This window comes from Salmo salar, chromosome 10 (assembly GCF_965601325.2).
Source record: "Salmo salar chromosome 10, fSalSal1, whole genome shotgun sequence".
Lineage (NCBI taxonomy): Eukaryota > Metazoa > Chordata > Actinopteri > Salmoniformes > Salmonidae > Salmo > Salmo salar.
The window spans coordinates 53,186,765-53,207,214 of NC_138300.1; the positions used below are offsets into that span (position 1 = coordinate 53,186,765).

A 20,450-nucleotide genomic window follows, 5' to 3' on the forward strand; every position below is an offset into this window, starting at 1 on the left:
GCAGTGTCTAGTGTAGTAAGGGGGCCAGTCTGGTACTGTAGTGTCTAGTGTAGTAAGGGGGCCAGTCTGGTACTGTAGTGTCTAGTGTAGTAAGGGGGCTAGCCCCTGTGGTCAGTCTGGTACTGCAGTGTCTAGTGTAGTAAGGGGGCTAGCCCCTGTGGTCAGTCTGGTACTGCAGTGTCTAGTGTAGTAAGGGGGCCAGTCTGGTACTGCAGTGTCTAGTGTAGTAAGGGGGCCAGTCTGGTACTGCAGTGTCTAGTGTAGTAAGGGGGCTAGCCCCTGTGGCCAGTCTGGTACTGCAGTGTCTAGTGTAGTAAGGGGGTCAGTCTGGTACTGCAGTGTCTAGTGTAGTAAGGGGGCCAGTCTGGTACTGTAGTGTCTAGTGTAGTAAGGGGGCCAGCCCCTCTGGTCAGTCTGGTACTGTAGTGTCTAGTGTAGTAAGGGGGCCAGTCTGGTACTGCAGTGTCTAGTGTAGTAAGGGGGCCAGTCTGGTACTGTAGTGTCTAGTGTAGTAAGGGGGCCAGCCCCTGTGGCCAGTCTGGTACTGTAGTGTCTAGTGTAGTAAGGGGGCCAGTCTGGTACTGTAGTGTCTAGTGTAGTAAGGGGGCCAGCCCCTGTGGCCAGTCTGGTACTGCAGTGTCTAGTGTAGTAAGGGGGCCAGTCTGGTACTGTAGTGTCTAGTGTAGTAAGGGGGCCAGTCTGGTACTGTAGTGTCTAGTGTAGTAAGGGGGCCAGTCTGGTACTGCAGTGTCTAGTGTAGTAAGGGGGCCAGTCTGGTACTGCAGTGTCTAGTGTAGTAAGGGGGTCAGTCTGGTACTGCAGTGTCTAGTGTAGTAAGGGGGCCAGTCTGGTACTGTAGTGTCTAGTGTAGTAAGGGGGCTAGCCCCTGGGGCCAGTCTGGTACTGCAGTGTCTAGTGTAGTAAGGGGGCCAGTCTGGTACTGCAGTGTCTAGTGTAGTAAGGGGGCCAGCCCCTGTGGTCAGTCTGGTACTGCAGTGTCTAGTGTAGTAAGGGGGCCAGTCTGGTACTGTAGTGTCTAGTGTAGTAAGGGGGCTAGCCCCTGGGGCCAGTCTGGTACTGCAGTGTCTAGTGTAGTAAGGGGGCCAGTCTGGTACTGCAGTGTCTAGTGTAGTAAGGGGGCCAGTCTGGTACTGCAGTGTCTAGTGTAGTAAGGGGGCCAGCCCCTGGGGCCAGTCTGGTACTGCAGTGTCTAGTGTAGTAAGGGGGCCAGTCTGGTACTGTAGTGTCTAGTGTAGTAAGGGGGCCAGTCTGGTACTGCAGTGTCTAGTGTAGTAAGGGGGCCAGTCTGGTACTGTAGTGTCTAGTGTAGTAAGGGGGTCAGTCTGGTACTGTAGTGTCTAGTGTAGTAAGGGGGCCAGTCTGGTACTGCAGTGTCTAGTGTAGTAAGGGGGCTAGCCCCTGTGGTCAGTCTGGTACTGCAGTGTCTAGTGTAGTAAGGGGGCCAGCCCCTCTGGTCAGTCTGGTACTGCAGTGTCTAGTGTAGTAAGGGGGCCAGTCTGGTACTGCAGTGTCTAGTGTAGTAAGGGGGCCAGTCTGGTACTGTAGTGTCTAGTGTAGTAAGGGGGTCAGTCTGGTACTGTAGTGTCTAGTGTAGTAAGGGGGCTAGCCCCTGTGGTCAGTCTGGTACTGCAGTGTCTAGTGTAGTAAGGGGGCCAGCCCCTCTGGTCAGTCTGGTACTGCAGTGTCTAGTGTAGTAAGGGGGCCAGTCTGGTACTGTAGTGTCTAGTGTAGTAAGGGGGCTAGCCCCTGTGGTCAGTCTGGTACTGCAGTGTCTAGTGTAGTAAGGGGGCCAGTCTGGTACTGCAGTGTCTAGTGTAGTAAGGGGGCCAGCCCCTGTGGTCAGTCTGGTACTGCAGTGTCTAGTGTAGTAAGGGGGCTAGCCCCTGTGGTCAGTCTGGTACTGCAGTGTCTAGTGTAGTAAGGGGGTCAGTCTGGTACTGCAGTGTCTAGTGTAGTAAGGGGGCTAGCCCCTGTGGTCAGTCTGGGTGATAGGATAGGAAGGCATTTGGTATTTAAAGGCCTTAGAGTCCCATCAGGGAGCTTAAAGCCTGGGTTACAGGATCACACTCAAATAGCCCAAATCAGGGACAGGGCCTTGTGTAACACTCTGGCATGCTGGGGTTGGTTGGGAGATGAATTGTTGGGTGTCTATTTATTTTCCTAATGCAACTTTTATTAATGACCTCTAATCCCTCCCCAGCAGTGTGTGTCTGTCTGTGTCTGTCTGTCTGTATTTAATATTTTATTTAACTCGGCAAGTCGGTTAAGAACAAATTCTTATTTACAATGACAGCCTACCGCAGGTAGCCTAGTGGTTAGAGGGTTGGACCAGTAACCGAAAGGTTGATGGATCGAATCCTTGAGCTGACAAGGTAAAAATACGTCTTTCTGCCCCTGAACAAGGTAGTTAACCCACCGTTCCCCGGGCGCCAAAGACGTGGATGTCAATTTAAGGCAGCCCCCTTCTGATTCAGAGGGGTTCGGTTAAATGCGGAAGACACTTCAGTTGTACAACTGACTAGGTATCAGTTGTACCAGTTTCCCTTTACCCCGTCCAAACCCAGACGAAGCTGGGCCAATTGTGCGCTGCCCTATGGGACTCCCAATCACCGACAGATGTGATATAGCCTGGATTCGAAACAGGGACTGTAGTGACGCCTCTTGCAATGAGATGCAGTGCCTTATGCCACTGCACCACTCGGGAATGTATGTTTCTGCATATTATTTTATTCCTGTCTTTGTTATTTAACCATACTATCATGCGGGAGGGTGTCAGAGGAGAGTGAGAAATAGAGGGAGAGGAGACATGGAGGGAGGGTGGGAGAGGAGAGAGAAGAGATAGGACAGGAGAGAGAAGCAGGCAGGGGAGGGAGGGAGGGGGAAAGAAAGGTGAGAGAAAGAGAGATGGTAGACCAGGGCTGTCCAACCCTGCTCCTGGAGAGCTACCATCCTGTAGATTTTCACTCCAACACTAATCTAGCACACCTGATTGTAATAATTAGCTGGTTGATAAACAGAACCATGTTAGTTACAACTGGTTGAAGCGAAAACATACAGGAAAGTACCTCTCCAGGAACAGGGTTGGACACCCCTGTGGTAGACAATAGACATAAATGTGAATCTACTGCTGCCTTAATGAAGACACGCACTGTTGTTACATGGCTTGTGAACTTAGTAGTATAGTGGTAGTATTAGTGGTAGTGGTGGTAGAAGTGATGGTAGTGTAGTGGTGGTGGTAGTAGTAGTATTAGTGGTGGTAGTATTAGTGGTGGTGGTGGTTGTAGTAGTATTATTAGTGGTAGTGGTGGTAGAAGTGATGGTAGTGTAGTGGTGGTAGTAGGTGGTGGTGGTGGGTGGTGGTGGTAATAGTAGTATTAGTGGTAGTGGTGGTAGTATTAGTGGTAGTGGTGGTAGTATTAGTGTTAGAAGTGATGGTAGGCGGTGGTAGTAGGGGGTAGTATTGGTGGTGGTGGTAGTAGTTGTATTAGTGGTGGTGGTGGTGGTGGTGGTAGAAGTGATGGTGGTAGTATTAGTAGTAGTATTAGTGGTAGTAGTAGTAATATTAGTGGTAGAAGTGGTGGTGGTAGTATTAGTGGTGGTGGTGGGGTGGTAGTATTAGTGGTGGTGGTGTTAGTAATATTAGTGGTGGTGGTGGTAGTATTATTGGTGGTGGTGGTAGTATTATTGGTGGTGGTGGTAGTATTAGTGGTGGTGGTGGTATTAGTGGTGGTAGTATTATTGGTGGTGGTGGTGGTAATATTAGTGGTGGTGGTAGTATTATTAGTGGTAGCATTGGTGGTAGTGGGGGTAGAAGTGGTGGTAGTATTAGTGGTGGTGGTGGTATTAGTGGTGGTAGCATTGGTGGTGGTGGTGGTAGTAGTAGTATTAGTGGTAGTGGGGGTAGAAGTGGTGGCAGTAGTAGTAGTAACAGTGCATTCAGAAAGTATTCAGACCCCTTGACTTTTTCCACATTTTGTTAGGTTACAGCCTTATTCTAAAATGGTTTCGGTTGTTTTTTCCCCTCATCAATCTACACACACTACCCCATAATGACAAGCAAAAACAGTTTTTTTTTTTTATTATTACTTTTTGCTCATTTATATAAAAAAATATATAGAAATCACATTTACATGAGTATTCAGACCCTTTACTCAGTACTACGTTGAAGCACCTTTGGCAGCAGTTACAGCCTCAAATCTTCTGTATTTGGGGAGTTTCTCCCATTCTTCTTTGCAGATCCTCTCGAGCTCTGTCAGGTTGGATGCTGCACAGCTAATTTCAGGTCTCTCCAAAGATGTTCAAGTCCAGGCTCTGTCTGGGCCACTCAAGAACATTCAGAGACTTGTCCCTAAGCCACTCCTGCGTTGTCTTGGCTGTGTGCTTAGGGTTGTTGTCCTGTTGGATGGTGAACCTTCACCCCAGTCTAAGGTCCTGAGCGCTCTGGAGCAGATTTTCATCAAGGATTTTCATCAAGGATCTCTCCAAAGAGTTCAATCTTGGATTCATCAGACCAGAGAATCTCGTTTCTCATGGTCTGAGAGTCCTTTAGGTGCCTTTGACTGAGGAGTGGCTTCCATCTGGCCACACTACCCTAATGGCCTGATTGGTAGAGTGCTGCAGAGATGGTTGTCCTCCTGGAAGGTGCTCCCTCATCTCCAGATAGGAACTCTGGAGCTCTGTAAGAGTGACCATCAGGTTCTTGGTCACCTCTCTGACCAAGGCCCTCCTCCTCCGATTACTCAGTTTGGCCTTATTTGGTATCCTTCCCCAGATCTGTGCCTTGACACGATCCTGTGTCGGAGCTCTGCGGACAATTCCTTCGACCTCATGGCTTGGTTTTTTCTCTGACATGCTCTGTCAACTGTGGGACCTTCTATAGACAGGTGTGTGCCTTTCCAAATCATGTCCAATCAATTGCATTTACCACAGGTGGACTCCAATCAATTTCTAGAAACATCTCAAGGATGATCAATGGAAACAGGATGCACCTGATCTCAGTTTCGAATCTCATAGCAAAAGGTCTGAATACTTATGTAAATAAGGTATTTCTGTTTTTTTTCAGTTTTTCGCTTTGTCATTATGGGGTATTGTTTTTAGATTGCTGAGGATTTTTTATTTATTTAATCAATTTTCGAATAAGGCTGTAACGTAACAAAATGTAGAAAAAGTTAAGGGTTTTGAATACTTTCCCAAGGCCCTGTAGTAATAGTGGTGGTGGTTTTCTGTTTACTTCAGTTTCCCTCACCACTGAGCTCCGGACAGACACACACAGCTGTAGGTAGGCTAGTTGGGAATGTGATAAGAAGTAGGTAGGCCTATTTTATGACTTTATTTCCCCTTTAATGCTGAGTGGTTATCAAAAGGGAGAGGACTAGAAATATTTTTCAAATTGGCTACGATGAGGAACTATTGTCATTCTCAATGGATGTAAAACCAGACTTTGTTTAATTACTGTTTGAGGCGAAGAAAAAATGACTTTGAGAAGCTCCACAGTGATGGTGAGTTAAGACAATCAGAAATGTCAGATCACATACACTGCTCAAAAAAATAAAGGGAACACTTAAACAACACAATGTAACTCCAAGTCAATCACACTTCTGTGAAACCAAACTGTCCACTTAGGAAACAACACTGATTGACAATACATTTCACATGCTGTTGTGCAAATGGAATAGACAACAGGTGGAAATTATAGGCAATTAGCAAGACACCCCCAATAAAAGAGTGGTTCTGCAGGTGGTGACCACAGACCACTTCTCAGTTCCTATGCTTCCTGGCTGATGTTTTGGTCACTTTTGAATGCTGGCGGTGCTTTCACTCTAGTGGTAGCATGAGACGGAGTCTACAACCCACACAAGTGGCTCAGGTAGTGCAGCTCATCCAGGATGGCACATCAATGCGAGCTGTGGCAAGAAGGTTGGCTGTGTCTGTCAGCGTAGTGTCCAGAGCATGGAGGCGCTACCAGGAGACAGGCCAGTACATCAGGAGATGTGGAGGAGGCCGTAGGAGGGCAACAACCCAGCAGCAGGACCGCTACCTCCGCCTTTGTGCAAGAAGGAGTAGGAGGAGCACTGCCAGAGCCCTGCAAAATGACCTCCAGCAGGCCACAAATGTGCATGTGTCTGCTCAAACGGTCAGAAACAGACTCCATGAAGGTGGTATGAGGGCCCGACGTCCACAGGTGGGGGTTGTGCTTACAGCCCAACACCGTGCAGGACGTTTGGCATTTGCCAGAGAACACCAAGATTGGCAAATTCACCACTGGCGCCCTGTGCTCTTCACAGATGAAAGCAGGTTCACACTGAGCACATGTGACAGACGTGACAGAGTCTGGAGACGCCGTGGAGAACATTCTGCTGCCTGCAACATCCTCCAGCATGACCGGTTTGGCGGTGGGTCAGTCACGGTGTGGGGTGGCATTTCTTTGGGGGCCGCACAGCCCTCCATGTGCTTGCCAGAGGTAGCCTGACTGCCATTAGGTACCGAGATGAGATCCTCAGACTGCTTGTGAGACCATATGCTGGTGCGGTTGGCCCTGGGTTCCTCCTAATGGAAGACAATGCTAGACCTCATGTGGCTGGAGTGTGTCAGCAGTTCCTGCAAGAGGAAGGCATTGATGCTATGGACTGGCCCGCCCGTTCCCCAGACCTGAATCCAATTGAGCACATCTGGGACATCATGTCTCGCTCCATCCACCAACGCCACGTTGCACCACAGACTGTCCATGAGTTGGCGGATGCTTTAGTCCAGGTCTGGGAGGAGATCCCTCAGGAGACCATCCGCCACCTCATCAGGAGCATGCCCAGGCATTGTAGGGAGGTCATACAGGCACGTGGAGGCCACACACACTACTGAGCCTCATTTTGACTTGTTTTAAGGACATTACATCAAAGTTGGATCAGCCTGTAGTGTGGTTTTCCACTTTAATTTTGAGTGTGACTCCAAATCCAGAACTCCATGGGTTGATAAATTGTATTTCCATTGATTATTTTTGTGATTTTGTTGTCAGCACATTCAACTATGTAAAGAAAAAAGTATTTAATAAGATTATTTAATTCATTCAGATCTAGGATGTGTTATTTTAGTGTTCCCTTTATTTTTTTGAGCAGTATATATAGACCTACATTTGCGTGCAGGCCAGGTAGCCTAGGCCTAGTTCTATGCATTATCAAGTGCGTGTCCTTACTCAAGATTGACAGGAGGGCTCCAAACAAATACAATGAATAAATTGATAACTCGTAAATGGAATTAAATAAACCTTTTCAAACTAGTTAGCATAGGTTGTGTGCTCTGCAAACAACATGTCCACTCCTACAATGACAACAGTAAGAATGTAATAATAGTATATTGAATCTATTAACAGAAACTACCATAAACAAACGCAGATGAAAAATTAAGGGAATTAATGGTAAATGTATTACTGGTGTCTCGTGCTCTACAAAATAAATCTGTCGACCAACAGCCTATCGACCAAACAATTGACCAGTCGACTAAATGAGGTCAGCCCTATCCACAATACTAACCTAAATTGAGAGTGAAAAGGAGGAAGCCTGTACAGAATATAAATATTACCAAACATGCATCCTGTTTGCAACAAGGCACTAAAGTAAAAGTGAAAAAAATGTGACAAAGAAATTAACTTTATGTACTGAATAAAAAGCGTTATGTTTGGGGCAAATCCAAGGCAACCTATCACTGAGTGCCACTGTTCATATTTTCAAGCATGGTGGTGGCTGCATCATGTTATGGGTATGCTTGTCATCGGCAAGGACTAGGGAGTTTTTTAGGATAAAAAGAAATGGAATAGAGGAAAGCACAGGCAAAATCCTATTGGAAAACCTGGTTCAGTCTGCTTTCCAACAGACACCGGGAGACAAATTCACCTTTCAGCAGGACAATAACCTACAACACAGTCATATCTACACTGGTTGCTTACCAAGACAACATCAAATGTTCCCGAGTGGCCTAGTTACAGTTTTGACTTAAATCGGCTTGAAAATTATGGCAAGACCTGAAAATGGTTGTCTAGCAATGATCAACAACCAATTTGACAGAGCTTGAAGAATCTTTAAAAGAATAATGGCCAAATACAGTATTGTACAATCCAGGTGTGCAAAGCTCTTAGAGACTTACCCAGAAAGATTCACAGCTGTAATCACAGCCAAAGGTGATTCTAACATGTATTGACTCAGGGGTGTGAAAACTAATGCAAATGAGATATTTCTGTATTTCATTTTCAGTACATTTGCAAAAATGTCTAAAAACATGTTTTCACTTTGTCATTATGTTGTATTGTGTATAGATGGGTGAGAAATATATTTAATCCATTTTGAATTCAGGCTGTAACAACAAAATGTGGAATAAGTCAAGGAGTATAAATACTTTCTGAAGGCACTGTATATAAACATCTATTTTTAAAACTGGTTTGTGTGAAAGAACATGAAAGTGTCCAGTCCAAATGAACTATTTTGGGACGGATGATCTGATGTGCATTTTGTGTAATTCTGAAGTACATAAAATTACATTGGGCTTTCCCTATAAACCTGCATGAAAATACAATCAAATAATAGTTTTTAAAATGTCATATGTTTTGGTTCATATCAGTGGTTGTTCGTATTATCTTGATCACCAACTAGAGCTTATAGTTTACCCACTTTTAATATATATTTTTTTATTATGTTTTACCCCTACATCGCTGGTGGTTATGGTACTGTATGTGTGTTGGGCGGGGACAGAGCAGTCCTGCTGTCATCCTCTCTCTCCCAACACGCCTATCACCTCTAATCCTGTGGAGATTATCCCCTCGCGCCACACAAGACGACAGCATTAGCGCTGTGCTCTGCTCAGAAAGCCCTGCTGCCACCCTGCCTGCTGCACTATTCCCCACAGAGCAGAGGGGATTTTCACATTGATAGCCAGCCTGTCCTGCCCTTTATAAGGCTGCTACTGAGGGGGGGAGCTCTGCTCTGATCTCACACAGCCACTGTTTGTTGTAGCTACAGTATAGTCCCTCACACCTCTTTCTTTAACATCTTCAGTTTGGGTTTTGAGGAGGAATAGGTCATCAAAATGAGACATCTAGTGGGAGAGACGGTTTGATCTTTCAATCGTCTCATGTTCCATCTTTCCAATATAGGCACCCTCTCCTGGGCCAATGTAGACAGCTCTCTTTATGATTCCCCCCGATAATGAATGGCTGATGTCTTGTGTGTTGTCTTTCAGGCGAATGGATCTGAAGCAGATTATGAGTATGAGGAGATCACACTGGAACGGGTAAGAGGGAACATCACTTCTCCATTTAAATCCATCATCCATGGTTCTCCTTTCCATTAAAGAGGTGCCTCTACACTTAGGTTTTCTATGTAAATTAAAGGTGTTTAAATAAATTGAAGGTTTCGATTTGTATCTAAAGGTTAACGTTTGAATGAAGATGTACTTTTAAAAGGTTAAAACCATGCAAGATATTTCATTTTTATTTTTACCTAGCTATAATTATTTTCAGTTGATAATGTTTTTTTTTTTTTAAATGTACATAGTGTTCCAGGGCTCTGTCTTCCTATATGATGTAATGCTGTGTGTCATGAAGGAGGGAGAGAAGGAGGGAGATAATCAAGGAGAGCAGGGAGGAATCGAAGGAAAACAGGGAGAACAGGAGAGCGAGCAGGGAAAGGAGGGAGAGAAGAAGGGGGAGCAGAGAGAAAAGGAAGAGCAGGGAGAGGGGGGAGCAGGGAGAGGAGAAGGAAACTCTTTCTGTGTCTGCCTGTAGCTGCAGGGCTCTCCTCTCTTCCCTCTCTCTTCCTCCTCTCTTCCCTCTTCTCTTCCTGACCTGATTCAGCCACTATCTGCGTTTGCATCACTAACTCTACATTAAGACACAATGCACTATTCTGTCAGAGACACGCACACCGCCCCCAACCACAACCACAACCACACACTGAGCCTTAGTTTAGGCCCTATACTACTGCCCTATAATACACACTACACTACACTGCCACTTCCCTCCTCCAACCATACATATATAACCCCCCCAGACATACACAGACATTTACATTGAAATGGGTCCTAACCATGGAGTATAATACACTCAGTATAATGCAGCCTGAATGTGTCAGTATTTGAAGTGGGGATGTACTCATAATGCTATACAGCAGGATCAAATTATGAATAGAAATGATGGAATATTTGATTATTATATTTTAATTAAACAGTATACTTAATGCTGTACTGTAGAGCACATCATGATAACATTGTAATGCATCTACATACTGTATGTTGAAAATATGGCTTTATATGACATAACAGTTGATCTGAACCAAACTCCGTTTCTCTCTTCTGCCCCTCGTCGTAGGGTAACTCTGGGTTGGGCTTCAGTATTGCGGGGGGGACAGATAACCCCCACATCGGCGAAGACCCCAGTATCTTCATCACCAAGATTATCCCTGGGGGAGCTGCAGCTCAGGATGAACGTCTCAGGTGTGTATCGTCATCATAAGATTAGGAATGACAACACTGGAGTGGACATGAACCTTCTTATGATGGGAGACACGTCAGCCATTTTGGTCAGGGAAGATGGTCAACCGTGGTTTGGTACTGCTGTTATAAGATAGAACGCAGATAAATTCACACTATGTTTGTTAGCTAGCTAGCCGGACAGTTTCAAAGGAATGATTCCAAAGTTCCAGTCGGTATTAAATGGAACATCGTGGCCCTGCCCCCTGTTGGGGGGGAAACAACCTGTGGTTACCTAGGTTACCCCATTTGCTCACAGCAAAAACAACCTTTTTCAAACGCATTTTTCTTGTTAGCTTTTTTTTTTGTCAATTACAAAACTACATTTAACATAAGTACATGTCTAAAGATTACTTTTTAACATTGCCTGCACCAGAGCGTTCCCACTACTTAGCTTCTCTCATGCCTCATTCATGATGTTGCTAACAGCCACGTACGTACGTGTGCATTCGTGCAGGTAGAAAGAAAAAAACATGTTGGGTGTTTCTCAAGATGCATACTACCATGCTCCAAGCACGCAAAATGGAGAACGGGAGGGTCGGAGTATGAATCCAAATCAAAGTATGTGAAACGGAGCACGGAGGGAACTTCTTGAATGTGTACTCAGTTTGTACATATTTTATCTAGCCATGACCAACAACACAGACTATACAGCTAGTAGTGAGTGTGGTTACAAACGGACTATACTAAACAAGTTAAATGTCTTACCTGTTATGAAATGTTTTCTACACACATAGCTACGTGTAACCTACTGGGACCCAGGGTCCCCACAGTTCCCACTCTCCCACGCTGAATAGCCTGAAGCCACAGGTCAAGCTGGTTGAGAGAATGTCAAGAGTGTGCAAAGCTTTTGTCAAGGCAAAGGGTGGCTACTTTGAAGAATCTGAAATATATTTTTTGTTTACTACATGATTCCATATGTGTTATTTCATATTTTGTTATTTTGATGTCTTCACTATTATTCTACAATGTAGAAAATAGTCAAAATAAAGAAAAACCCTGGAATGAGTAGGTGTGTCCAGACCATTGACTGGGAACTGTAAAGGGAGGCATTGATGGTACGTTCCCCAGCAAGAAACCCAAAAGTGTCGCTAGGAGGGGTTCTGAAAGACACTCATGGGGGTCTGAAAGATGTATAGCAACAACAACTAGAACTTAAAAGACACCCACTGTAAGCGCCCACTAAATCTGCCCAAGAAGAGGCAAACAAAAGAAAAACCCACACCAAACTTAAAGACAGGAAGCAAACCAAAATGTGGAGCAAAATTAAAACAATGTCTAAAAACCTGTTTTCGCTTTGTCATTATGGGGTATTGTGTGTAGATTGAGTGTTTTTATTTATTTAATCCATTTTAGAATAAGGCTGTAACCTAACAAAAGTCAAGGGGAACGAATACTTCCTGATATGCGCTGTAAATAGCACCTGGGCCAGACAAGTGAAACGCCTTCTGACTAACGAGATGACAAGCCAGCACAGGTGTAACATACTGACCAACGTGGTGACACCAATCAGTGTGCCCAACGTGCTAACGTCCAACCTCAAAATATATATGGAAAAGCCTGTAGCAGTCTGTTGACATACACTACAGTTCAAAAGTTTGGGGTCACTTAGAAATGTCCTTGTTTTTGAAAGAAAAGCAACATTTTTTTGTCCATTAAAATAACATCAACTTGATCAGAAATACAGTGTAGACATTGTTAATGTTGTAAATGACTATTGTAGCTGGAAACAACAGATTTTTTTATGGAATATCTACGTAGGCGTACAGAGGCCCATTATCAGCAACCATCACTCCTGTGTTCCAATGGCACGTTGTGTTAGATAATCCAAGTTTATCATTTTAAAAGGCTAATTGATTGTTAGAAAACCCTTTTGCAATTATGTTAGCACAGCTGAAAACTGTTGTTCTGATTAAAGAAGCAATAAAACTGGCCTTTAGACTAGTTGAGTATCTGGAGCATCAGTATTTGTGGGCTCGATTACAGGCTAAAAATGGCCAGAAACAAAGTCCTTTCTTCTGAAACTCGTCAGTCTATTCTTGTTCTGAGAAATTAAGGCTATTCCATGCGAGAAATGTCCAAGAAACTGATAAACTTGGATTAGCTAACACAACGTGCCATTGGAACACAGGAGTGATGGTTGCTGATAATGGGCCTCTGACTGATGTATTTGATTCCCATGACTAAAGTGTGAATGACTGATGTATTTTATTTGTCTTTTTTATTTCACCTTTATTTAACCAGGTAGGCCAGTTGAGAACAAGTTCTCATTTACAACTGCGACCTGGCCAAGGCAGCATTGCGACAAAAACAACTCAGTTACACATGGGATAAACAAACGTACATTCAATAACGCAATAGAAAAATCTATATACAGTGTGTGCAAATGTAGTAATTATTCTCCTGGCTGCAGAGTGAATGACTGATGTATTTGATTCTCCTGACTGCAGATTGAATGACGGATGTATTTGACTCTCCTGACTGCAGAGTGAATGACTGATGTATTTGATTCTCCTGACTGCAGATTGAATGACTGATGTATTTGATTCTCCTGACTGCAGATTGAATGACTGATGTATTTGATTCTCCTGACTGCAGATTGAATGACTGATGTATTTGACTCTCCTGACTGCAGATTGAATGACTGATGTATTTGATTCTCCTGACTGCAGAGTGAATGACTGATGTATTTGACTCTCCTGACTGCAGATTGAATGACTGATGTATTTGATTCTCCTGACTGCAGAGTGAATGGCTGATGTATTTGACTCTTCCTGTAGAGTGAATGATTGTATTTGATTCTCCTGACTGTGGAGTGAATGACGGATGTATTTGATTCTCCTGACTGCGGAGTGAATGACGGATGTATTTAATTCTCCTGACTGCAGATTGAATGACTGATGTGTTTGATTCTCTTGACTGCAGAGTGAATGACTGATGTATTTGACTCTTCCTGCAGAGTGAATGACTGATGTATTTGACTCTTCCTGCAGAGTGAATGACTGATGTATTTGACTCTTCCTGCAGAGTGAATGACTGATGTATTTGACTCTTCCTGCAGAGTGAATGACTGATGCATTTGATTCTCCTGGCTGCAGAGTGAATGACTGATGTATTTGACTCTCCTGGCTGCAGAGTGAATGGCTGATGTATTTGACTCTCCTGGCTGCAGAGTGAATGGCTGATGTATTTGACTCTTCCTGCAGAGTGAATGACTGATGTATTTGACTCTTCCTGCAGAGTGAATGGCTGATGTATTTGACTCTTCCTGCAGAGTGAATGACTGATGTATTTGACTCTTCCTGCAGAGTGAATGACTGATGTATTTGACTCTTCCTGCAGAGTGAATGACTGATGCATTTGATTCTCCTGGCTGCAGAGTGAATGACTGATGTATTTGACTCTCCTGGCTGCAGAGTGAATGGCTGATGTATTTGACTCTCCTGGCTGCAGAGTGAATGGCTGATGTATTTGACTCTTCCTGCAGAGTGAATGACTGATGTATTTGACTCTTCCTGCAGAGTGAATGGCTGATGTATTTGACTCTTCCTGCAGAGTGAATGACTGATGTATTTGACTCTTCCTGCAGAGTGAATGACTGATGTATTTGACTCTTCCTGCAGAGTGAATGACTGATGTATTTGACTCTTCCTGCAGAGTGAATGACTGATGTATTTGATTCTCCTGGCTGCAGAGTGAATGACTGATGTATTTGACTCTCCTGGCTGCAGAGTGAATGGCTGATGTATTTGACTCTCCTGGCTGCAGAGTGAATGGCTGATGTATTTGACTCTTCCTGCAGAGTGAATGACTGATGTATTTGACTCTTCCTGCAGAGTGAATGGCTGATGTATTTGACTCTTCCTGCAGAGTGAATGACTGATGTATTTGATTCTCCTGGCTGCAGAGTGAATGACTGATGTATTTGACTCTCCTGGCTGCAGAGTGAATGGCTGATGTATTTGACTCTCCTGGCTGCAGAGTGAATGGCTGATGTATTTGACTCTTCCTGCAGAGTGAATGACTGATGTATTTGACTCTTCCTGCAGAGTGAATGGCTGATGTATTTGACTCTTCCTGCAGAGTGAATGACTGATGTATTTGACTCTTCCTGCAGAGTGAATGACTGCATCCTGAGAGTGAACGAGGCTGACGTGAGGGATGTGACCCACAGTAAGGCTGTGGAGGCCCTGAAGGAGGCCGGCTGCATCGTCAGGCTCTACATCCGCAGGAGAAAAGCCCTCTCGGAGAAGATCCTGGAGCTCAAACTAGTCAAAGGTCCCAAAGGTAACGGGACTGTCTGTCACCGTGGAGATTAAAGCTAAACTTCAGTGATATGATTTCATCATACTTTAAATGTGTTGAGTTGATATGTAACTTTCTGCTGCATGTTATTTACTCTCTGTTGTTGGTTGTGCTCCTAGTGATACCCTCTGAATTAGCGGCTCCCAAACTGTGGGGCGTGCTGTTGTAATAGTAGAATGCACAAGGTGCCATTTCTAAATGGGGGTAGTGCATCAGCAGTTTTCCTCTTGTAATGTCAGTCATTGCCGATCTTACAGAGTTATTTATAACTTGTCAGAAATGTCTAGGGCCCGGTTTCCCAAAAGCATCTTAAGGCTAAGTTCATCGTTAGAAGCTTTTGTTAGGAGCATCGTTAAATCTCCGAGCTGTTTCCCAAAACCATCATTACTGAAGATGCACTTGTTTAGCGACTCCATCAGAGCACTCATAGAACAGCGAAGTGCGTTGATGTTTTTTCCCCTACCACGTCACGTTGTACTCAGAAAGACCTCCGTTAAACATAGAATCAAGGCATCTGTCTCTCTTGTGACCGCCGATAACTTCACAACGACGTTGACTACAAATACAAAGTTGCAAATGTCTTTGCAATTGTTACAAACAAGAGAAGGATTAAAAATATGCTTCAAATGAAAACCCGAGATGACTGCATTATAAGATAAATAGCCTACCTACAGTATAGACTACATAGGCCTTTATATTTCAATGATATTGAAATAAATGTCATGTTCATTTTGTTTTATTTGGCTACTGTCTATCATTTCTGCCTTCAATATATTTCATGATGTGTAGCCTCACATGTATGCAATGATGTTCCACATCTTAAAGAAATGCTTTATTGTAGGGTAAACATTAGAAAAAGCTGCTTCAATATTTGCAGCCATAGGTGATCTCTTTTCTATGAGCTGATCCATCGTCAGTGTTGTGGAATAACTATGATGTTTAAGGTAAAATTTGAATGGAGAAATGTGATCCGAGAGCAGCGCTCCCTTTCTTTCCATCCTATCAGTGTCGACGCGTGCCTCAACGACTCACTTAGTGAACGTTCTCTCTGTGTGGTTGTTTTGGGAAACGCATGTTACGTCTTCAGTTGTTGTAGGAAAGACGCATCGTTAAATACACTCGGAAGCCTAAGCTCCATTGCTATGGGAACCGTGCCCAGATCAACTAGCCCTCCCACTGGGCACAGACCTCATTTTAACTGACGTGAAATCAACCAAAAATGTCACCATGTCATTGGATTTAGGTTCAAAGTTGGGTGAAAAAAAGACGAAATGCCCTTACGTTGATGACTCAGTTTTCCACGTTGATTCAACGTCAACAACATTTGTTGTTGAAATGATATGGAAACAACGTTGATTCAGCCAGTTTTTGCCCAGTGGGATGTCAGATACCGTTTTTTGTAATGTTTGAGTCGCTCAGCTATCACATGAACACAACTATTACATGACAAAATGTGTAGAATAGCAGGAAATGTGCTTTAAAACTGCAAAATGTTCTCTCCACCCCATGGCAAAATGTGTATAATTGAAAGAAGTGAGCTTAAAATAAGAGCTGCACCCCATGGCAAAATGTGTATAATTGAAAGAAGTGAGCTTAAAATAAGAGCTGCACCCCATGGCAAAATGTATAGAATTGCAGGAAATAATCTTTAAACCTGCAAAATGATGGAAGGGGGACCTGAGTGAAAAGGTTTGGGATCCACTGCTCTGAATTAATATAGTATTTATGCTGTTATATTGTGTTGTAATGTACTCCCCTTCTCTCAATCCCTCCCTCTCTCTCCCTCCCTCTCTCTCTACCCTTCTCTCTCTCTCCCTCCCTCTCTCTCTACCCTTCTCTCTCTCCCTCCCTCTCTCTCTCTACCATTCTCTCTCTCTCTCTCTCTACCCTTCTCTCTCTCCCTCTCTCTACCCTTCTCTCTCTCCCTCCCTCTCTCTCTCTACCCTTGTCTCTCTCTCTCCCTCTCTCTCTCTACCCTTCTCTCTCTCTCTCCCTCTCTCTCTCTACCCTTCTCTCTCTCCCTCTCTCTCTCTCTCTCCCTCTCTCTCTCTACCCTTCTCTCTCTCCCTCGCTCTCTCTCTCTACCATTCTCTCTCTCCCTCTCTCTCTCTACCATTTTCTCTCTCTCTACCATTCTCTCTCTCCCTCTCTCTCTACCCTTCTCTCTCTCTCTACCATTCTCTCTCTCCCTCTCTCTCTACCCTTCTCTCTCCCTCTCTCTCTACCCTTCTCTCTCTCCCTCCCTCCCTCTCTCTACCCTTCTCTCTCTCCCTCCCTCTCTCTCTCTACCCTTCTCTCTCTCTCTCCCTCTCTCTCTCTACCCTTCTCTCTCTCCCTCCCTCTCTCTCTACCATTCTCTCTCTCTCCCTCTCTCTCCACCCTTCTCTCTCTCCCTCTCTCTCTACCCTTCTCTCTCTCTACCCTTCTCTCTCTCCCTCCCTCTCTCTCTCTACCCTTCTCTCTCTCCCTCCCTCTCTCTCTCTACCATTCTCTCTCTCCCTCTCTCTCTCTACCATTCTCTCTCTCCCTCTCTCTCTCTACCCTTCTCTCTCTCACTCCCTCTCTCTCTCTACCATTCTCTCTCTCCCTCTCTCTCTCTACCATTCTCTCTCTCCCTCTCTCTCTCTACCATTCTCTCTCTCCCTCTCTCTCTCTACCCTTCTCTCTCTCTCTACCCTTCTCTCTCTCCCTCCCTCTCTCTCTCTACCCTTCTCTCTCTCCCTCCCTCTCTCTCTCTACCCTTCTCTCTCTCCCTCCCTCTCTCTCTCTACCTCTCTCTCTACCCTTCTCTCTCTCTCTACCCTTCTCTCTCTCTCTACCCTTCTCTCTCTCTCTACCCTTCTCTCTCTCTCTCTCTACCCTCTCTCTCTCTCTACCCTTCTCTCTCTCTCTACCCTTCTCTATCTCCCTCCCTCTCTCTCTCTACCCTTCTCTCTCTCCCTCTCTCTCTCTACCCTTCTCTCTCTCCCTCTCTCTCTCTACCCTTCTCTCTCTCCCTCCCTCTCTCTACCCTTCTCTCTCTCTCTACCCTTCTCTCTCTCTCTACCCTTCTCTCTCTCCCTCTCTCTCTACCCTTCTCTCTCTCCCTCCCTCTCTCTCTCTACCCTTCTCTCTCTCCCTCCCTCTCTCTCTCTACCCTTCTCTCTCCCTCCCTCTCTCTACCCTTCTGTCTCTACCCTTCTCTTTCTCCTTTCTCCTTTCTCTCTCTTATCTCTGTCCCTGTCTCTCACTCTTTCCATCTCTCCTCTGTCCCTCCCTCTCTTCAGGGCTAGGATTCAGTATTGCGGGGGGAGTAGGGAACCAGCACATTCCAGGAGACAACAGCATCTATGTCACCAAGGTCATCGAGGGAGGGGCTGCACACAAAGACCAGAGGCTGCAGATAGGAGACAAACTATTGGCTGTAAGAACATAGCAATGTAGTGACATCTAAACTCAGCAAAAAAAGAAACATCCTCTCACTGTCAACTGCGTTTATTTTCAGCAAACTTAACATGTGTAAATATTTGTATGAACATAAGATTCAACAACTGAGACATAAACTGAACAAGTTCCACAGACATGTGACTAACAGAAATGGAATAATGTGTCCCTGAACAAAGGGGGGGTCAAAATCAAAAGTAACAGTCACTATCTGGTGTGGCCACCAGCTGCATGAAGTACTGCAGTGCATCTCCTCCTCATGGACTGCACCAGATTTGCCAGTTCTTGCTGTGAGATGTTTCCCCACTCTTCCACCAAGGAACCTGCAAGTTCCCGGACATTTCTGGGGGGAAGGGCCCTCACCCTCCAATCCAACAGGTCCCAGACATGCTCAATGGGATTGAGATCCGGGCTCTTCGCTGGCCATGGCAGAACACTGACATTCCTGTCTTGCAGGAAATCACGCACAGAATGAGCAGTATGGCTTTGTCATGTCAGGATGAGCCTGCAGGAAGGGTACCACATGAGGGAGGAGGATGTCTTCCTTGTAACACACAGCATTGAGATTGCCTGTAATGACAACAAGCTCAGTCCGATGATGCTGTAACACACCGCCCCAGACCATGATGGACCCTCCACCTCCAAATCGATCCCGCTCCATAGTACAGGCCTCGGTGTAACGCTTATTCCTTCGAAGATAAACGCAAATCCGACCATGAGACAAAATCGCGACTCGTCAGTGAAGAGCACTTTTTGCCAGTCCTGTCTGGTCCAGCGACGGTGGGTTTGTGCCCATAGGTGACGTTGTTGCCGGTGATGTCTGGTGAGGACCTGCCTTACAACAGGCCTACAAGCCCCCAGTCCAGCCTCTCTCAGCCTATTGTGGACAGTCTGAGCACTGATGGAGAGATTGTGCGTCCATGGTGTAACTCGGGCAGTTGTTGTTGCCATCCTGTAACTGTCCCGCAGGTGTGATGTTCGGATGTACTGATCCTGTGCAGGTGTTACACGTGGTCTGCCACTGCGAGGACGATCAGCTGTCCGTCCTGTCTCCCTGTATTGCTGTCTTAAGCGTCTCACAGTACGGACATTGCAATTTATTGCCCTGGCCACATCTGCTGTCCCATGCCTCTTTGCAGCATGCCTAAGGCATGTTCACACAGATGAGCAGGGACCCATCTTTCTTTTGGTGTTTTTCAAAGTCAGGCCTCTTTAGTGTCCTGAGTTTTCATAACTGTGACCTTAATTCCCTACCGTCTGTAAGCTGTTTGTCTTAACCATTCCACAAGTACACGTTCATTAATTGTTTATGGTTCATTGAACAAGCATGGGAAACAGTGTTTAAACCCTTTACAATGAAGATCTGTGAAGTTATTTGGATTTTTACGAATTATCTTTTTTTTGCTGAGTTTACTTACTGAAAGACTTCCCACTGGGCATTGACATCACATCAATGTCTAGTTCTGATAGACATTTGATTGAGTTGTCGACTAACGTGAATTTGACCTGAAATCATCAACAATTTGAACCATGTCATTTGGTTTTAAAGTTGTGGTCCTCTGTAAGCCAGGTGGAAGAGCATGGCGTTGGTTCCCAGGACCATCCTTACTCAAATGTATGCATTCATGACTGTAAGTCACTTAGGGAAAAAGTGTCTGGTAAATGACATATTATATTGTTATTATAAAAGAGGATGGGAAAAAAGACACAAATTAGAGGCTTGACATTGGTGACTTTTTGTGAATCCAATCAGTTTTCCACATTGATTCAACATCATGACATTGCTATATATATTTTTTTTTTTTACATTGAATCGATGTTGTTTCAATGTAATCAGTTTGTGCCCAGTTAGCTAGTACATATGGCATATATTGAATTCAACTGAATTGAATTTAATATTGCTCAAATAACAAATTGTCACGTGTGCCGAATACAAGAGGTGTAGACCTTACAGTGAAATGCTTACTTACAAGCCCTTAACCAACAATGCAAAAAGAGATAAGAATATCAAATAATTAAAGAGCAGCAGTAAATAACAATAGCGGGGGCTATATACAGGGGGTACCGGTACAGTCACAGGCATGGAGTCAACTTGATTGGTTTGTAGGTACAGCAGTATGACATTATGGGTTGGTTATTTGTGTGAAGGCTCACCATGTCCTCTTCTCTGGTAGATACCGTTTGGCATTAGC

General features: G+C 44.7%; 1 protein-coding gene across 14 annotated transcripts in view; it reads left to right on the top strand.

Moving 5' to 3' along the window:
- dlg1a (discs large MAGUK scaffold protein 1a) overlaps positions 1-20,450 on the top strand; it is a 380,448-nt gene that overhangs the window by 219,413 nt on the left and 140,585 nt on the right. For all 14 annotated transcript variants that reach the window (XM_045687910.2, XM_045687907.2, XM_045687908.2 and 11 more), the window contains 4 exons: positions 9,244-9,294; positions 10,370-10,494; positions 14,648-14,817; positions 18,102-18,238. In XM_045687910.2, the coding sequence (XP_045543866.1) occupies positions 9,244-9,294; positions 10,370-10,494; positions 14,648-14,817; positions 18,102-18,238 (483 nt within the window). The remainder of the gene's footprint in view (positions 1-9,243; positions 9,295-10,369; positions 10,495-14,647; positions 14,818-18,101; positions 18,239-20,450) is intronic.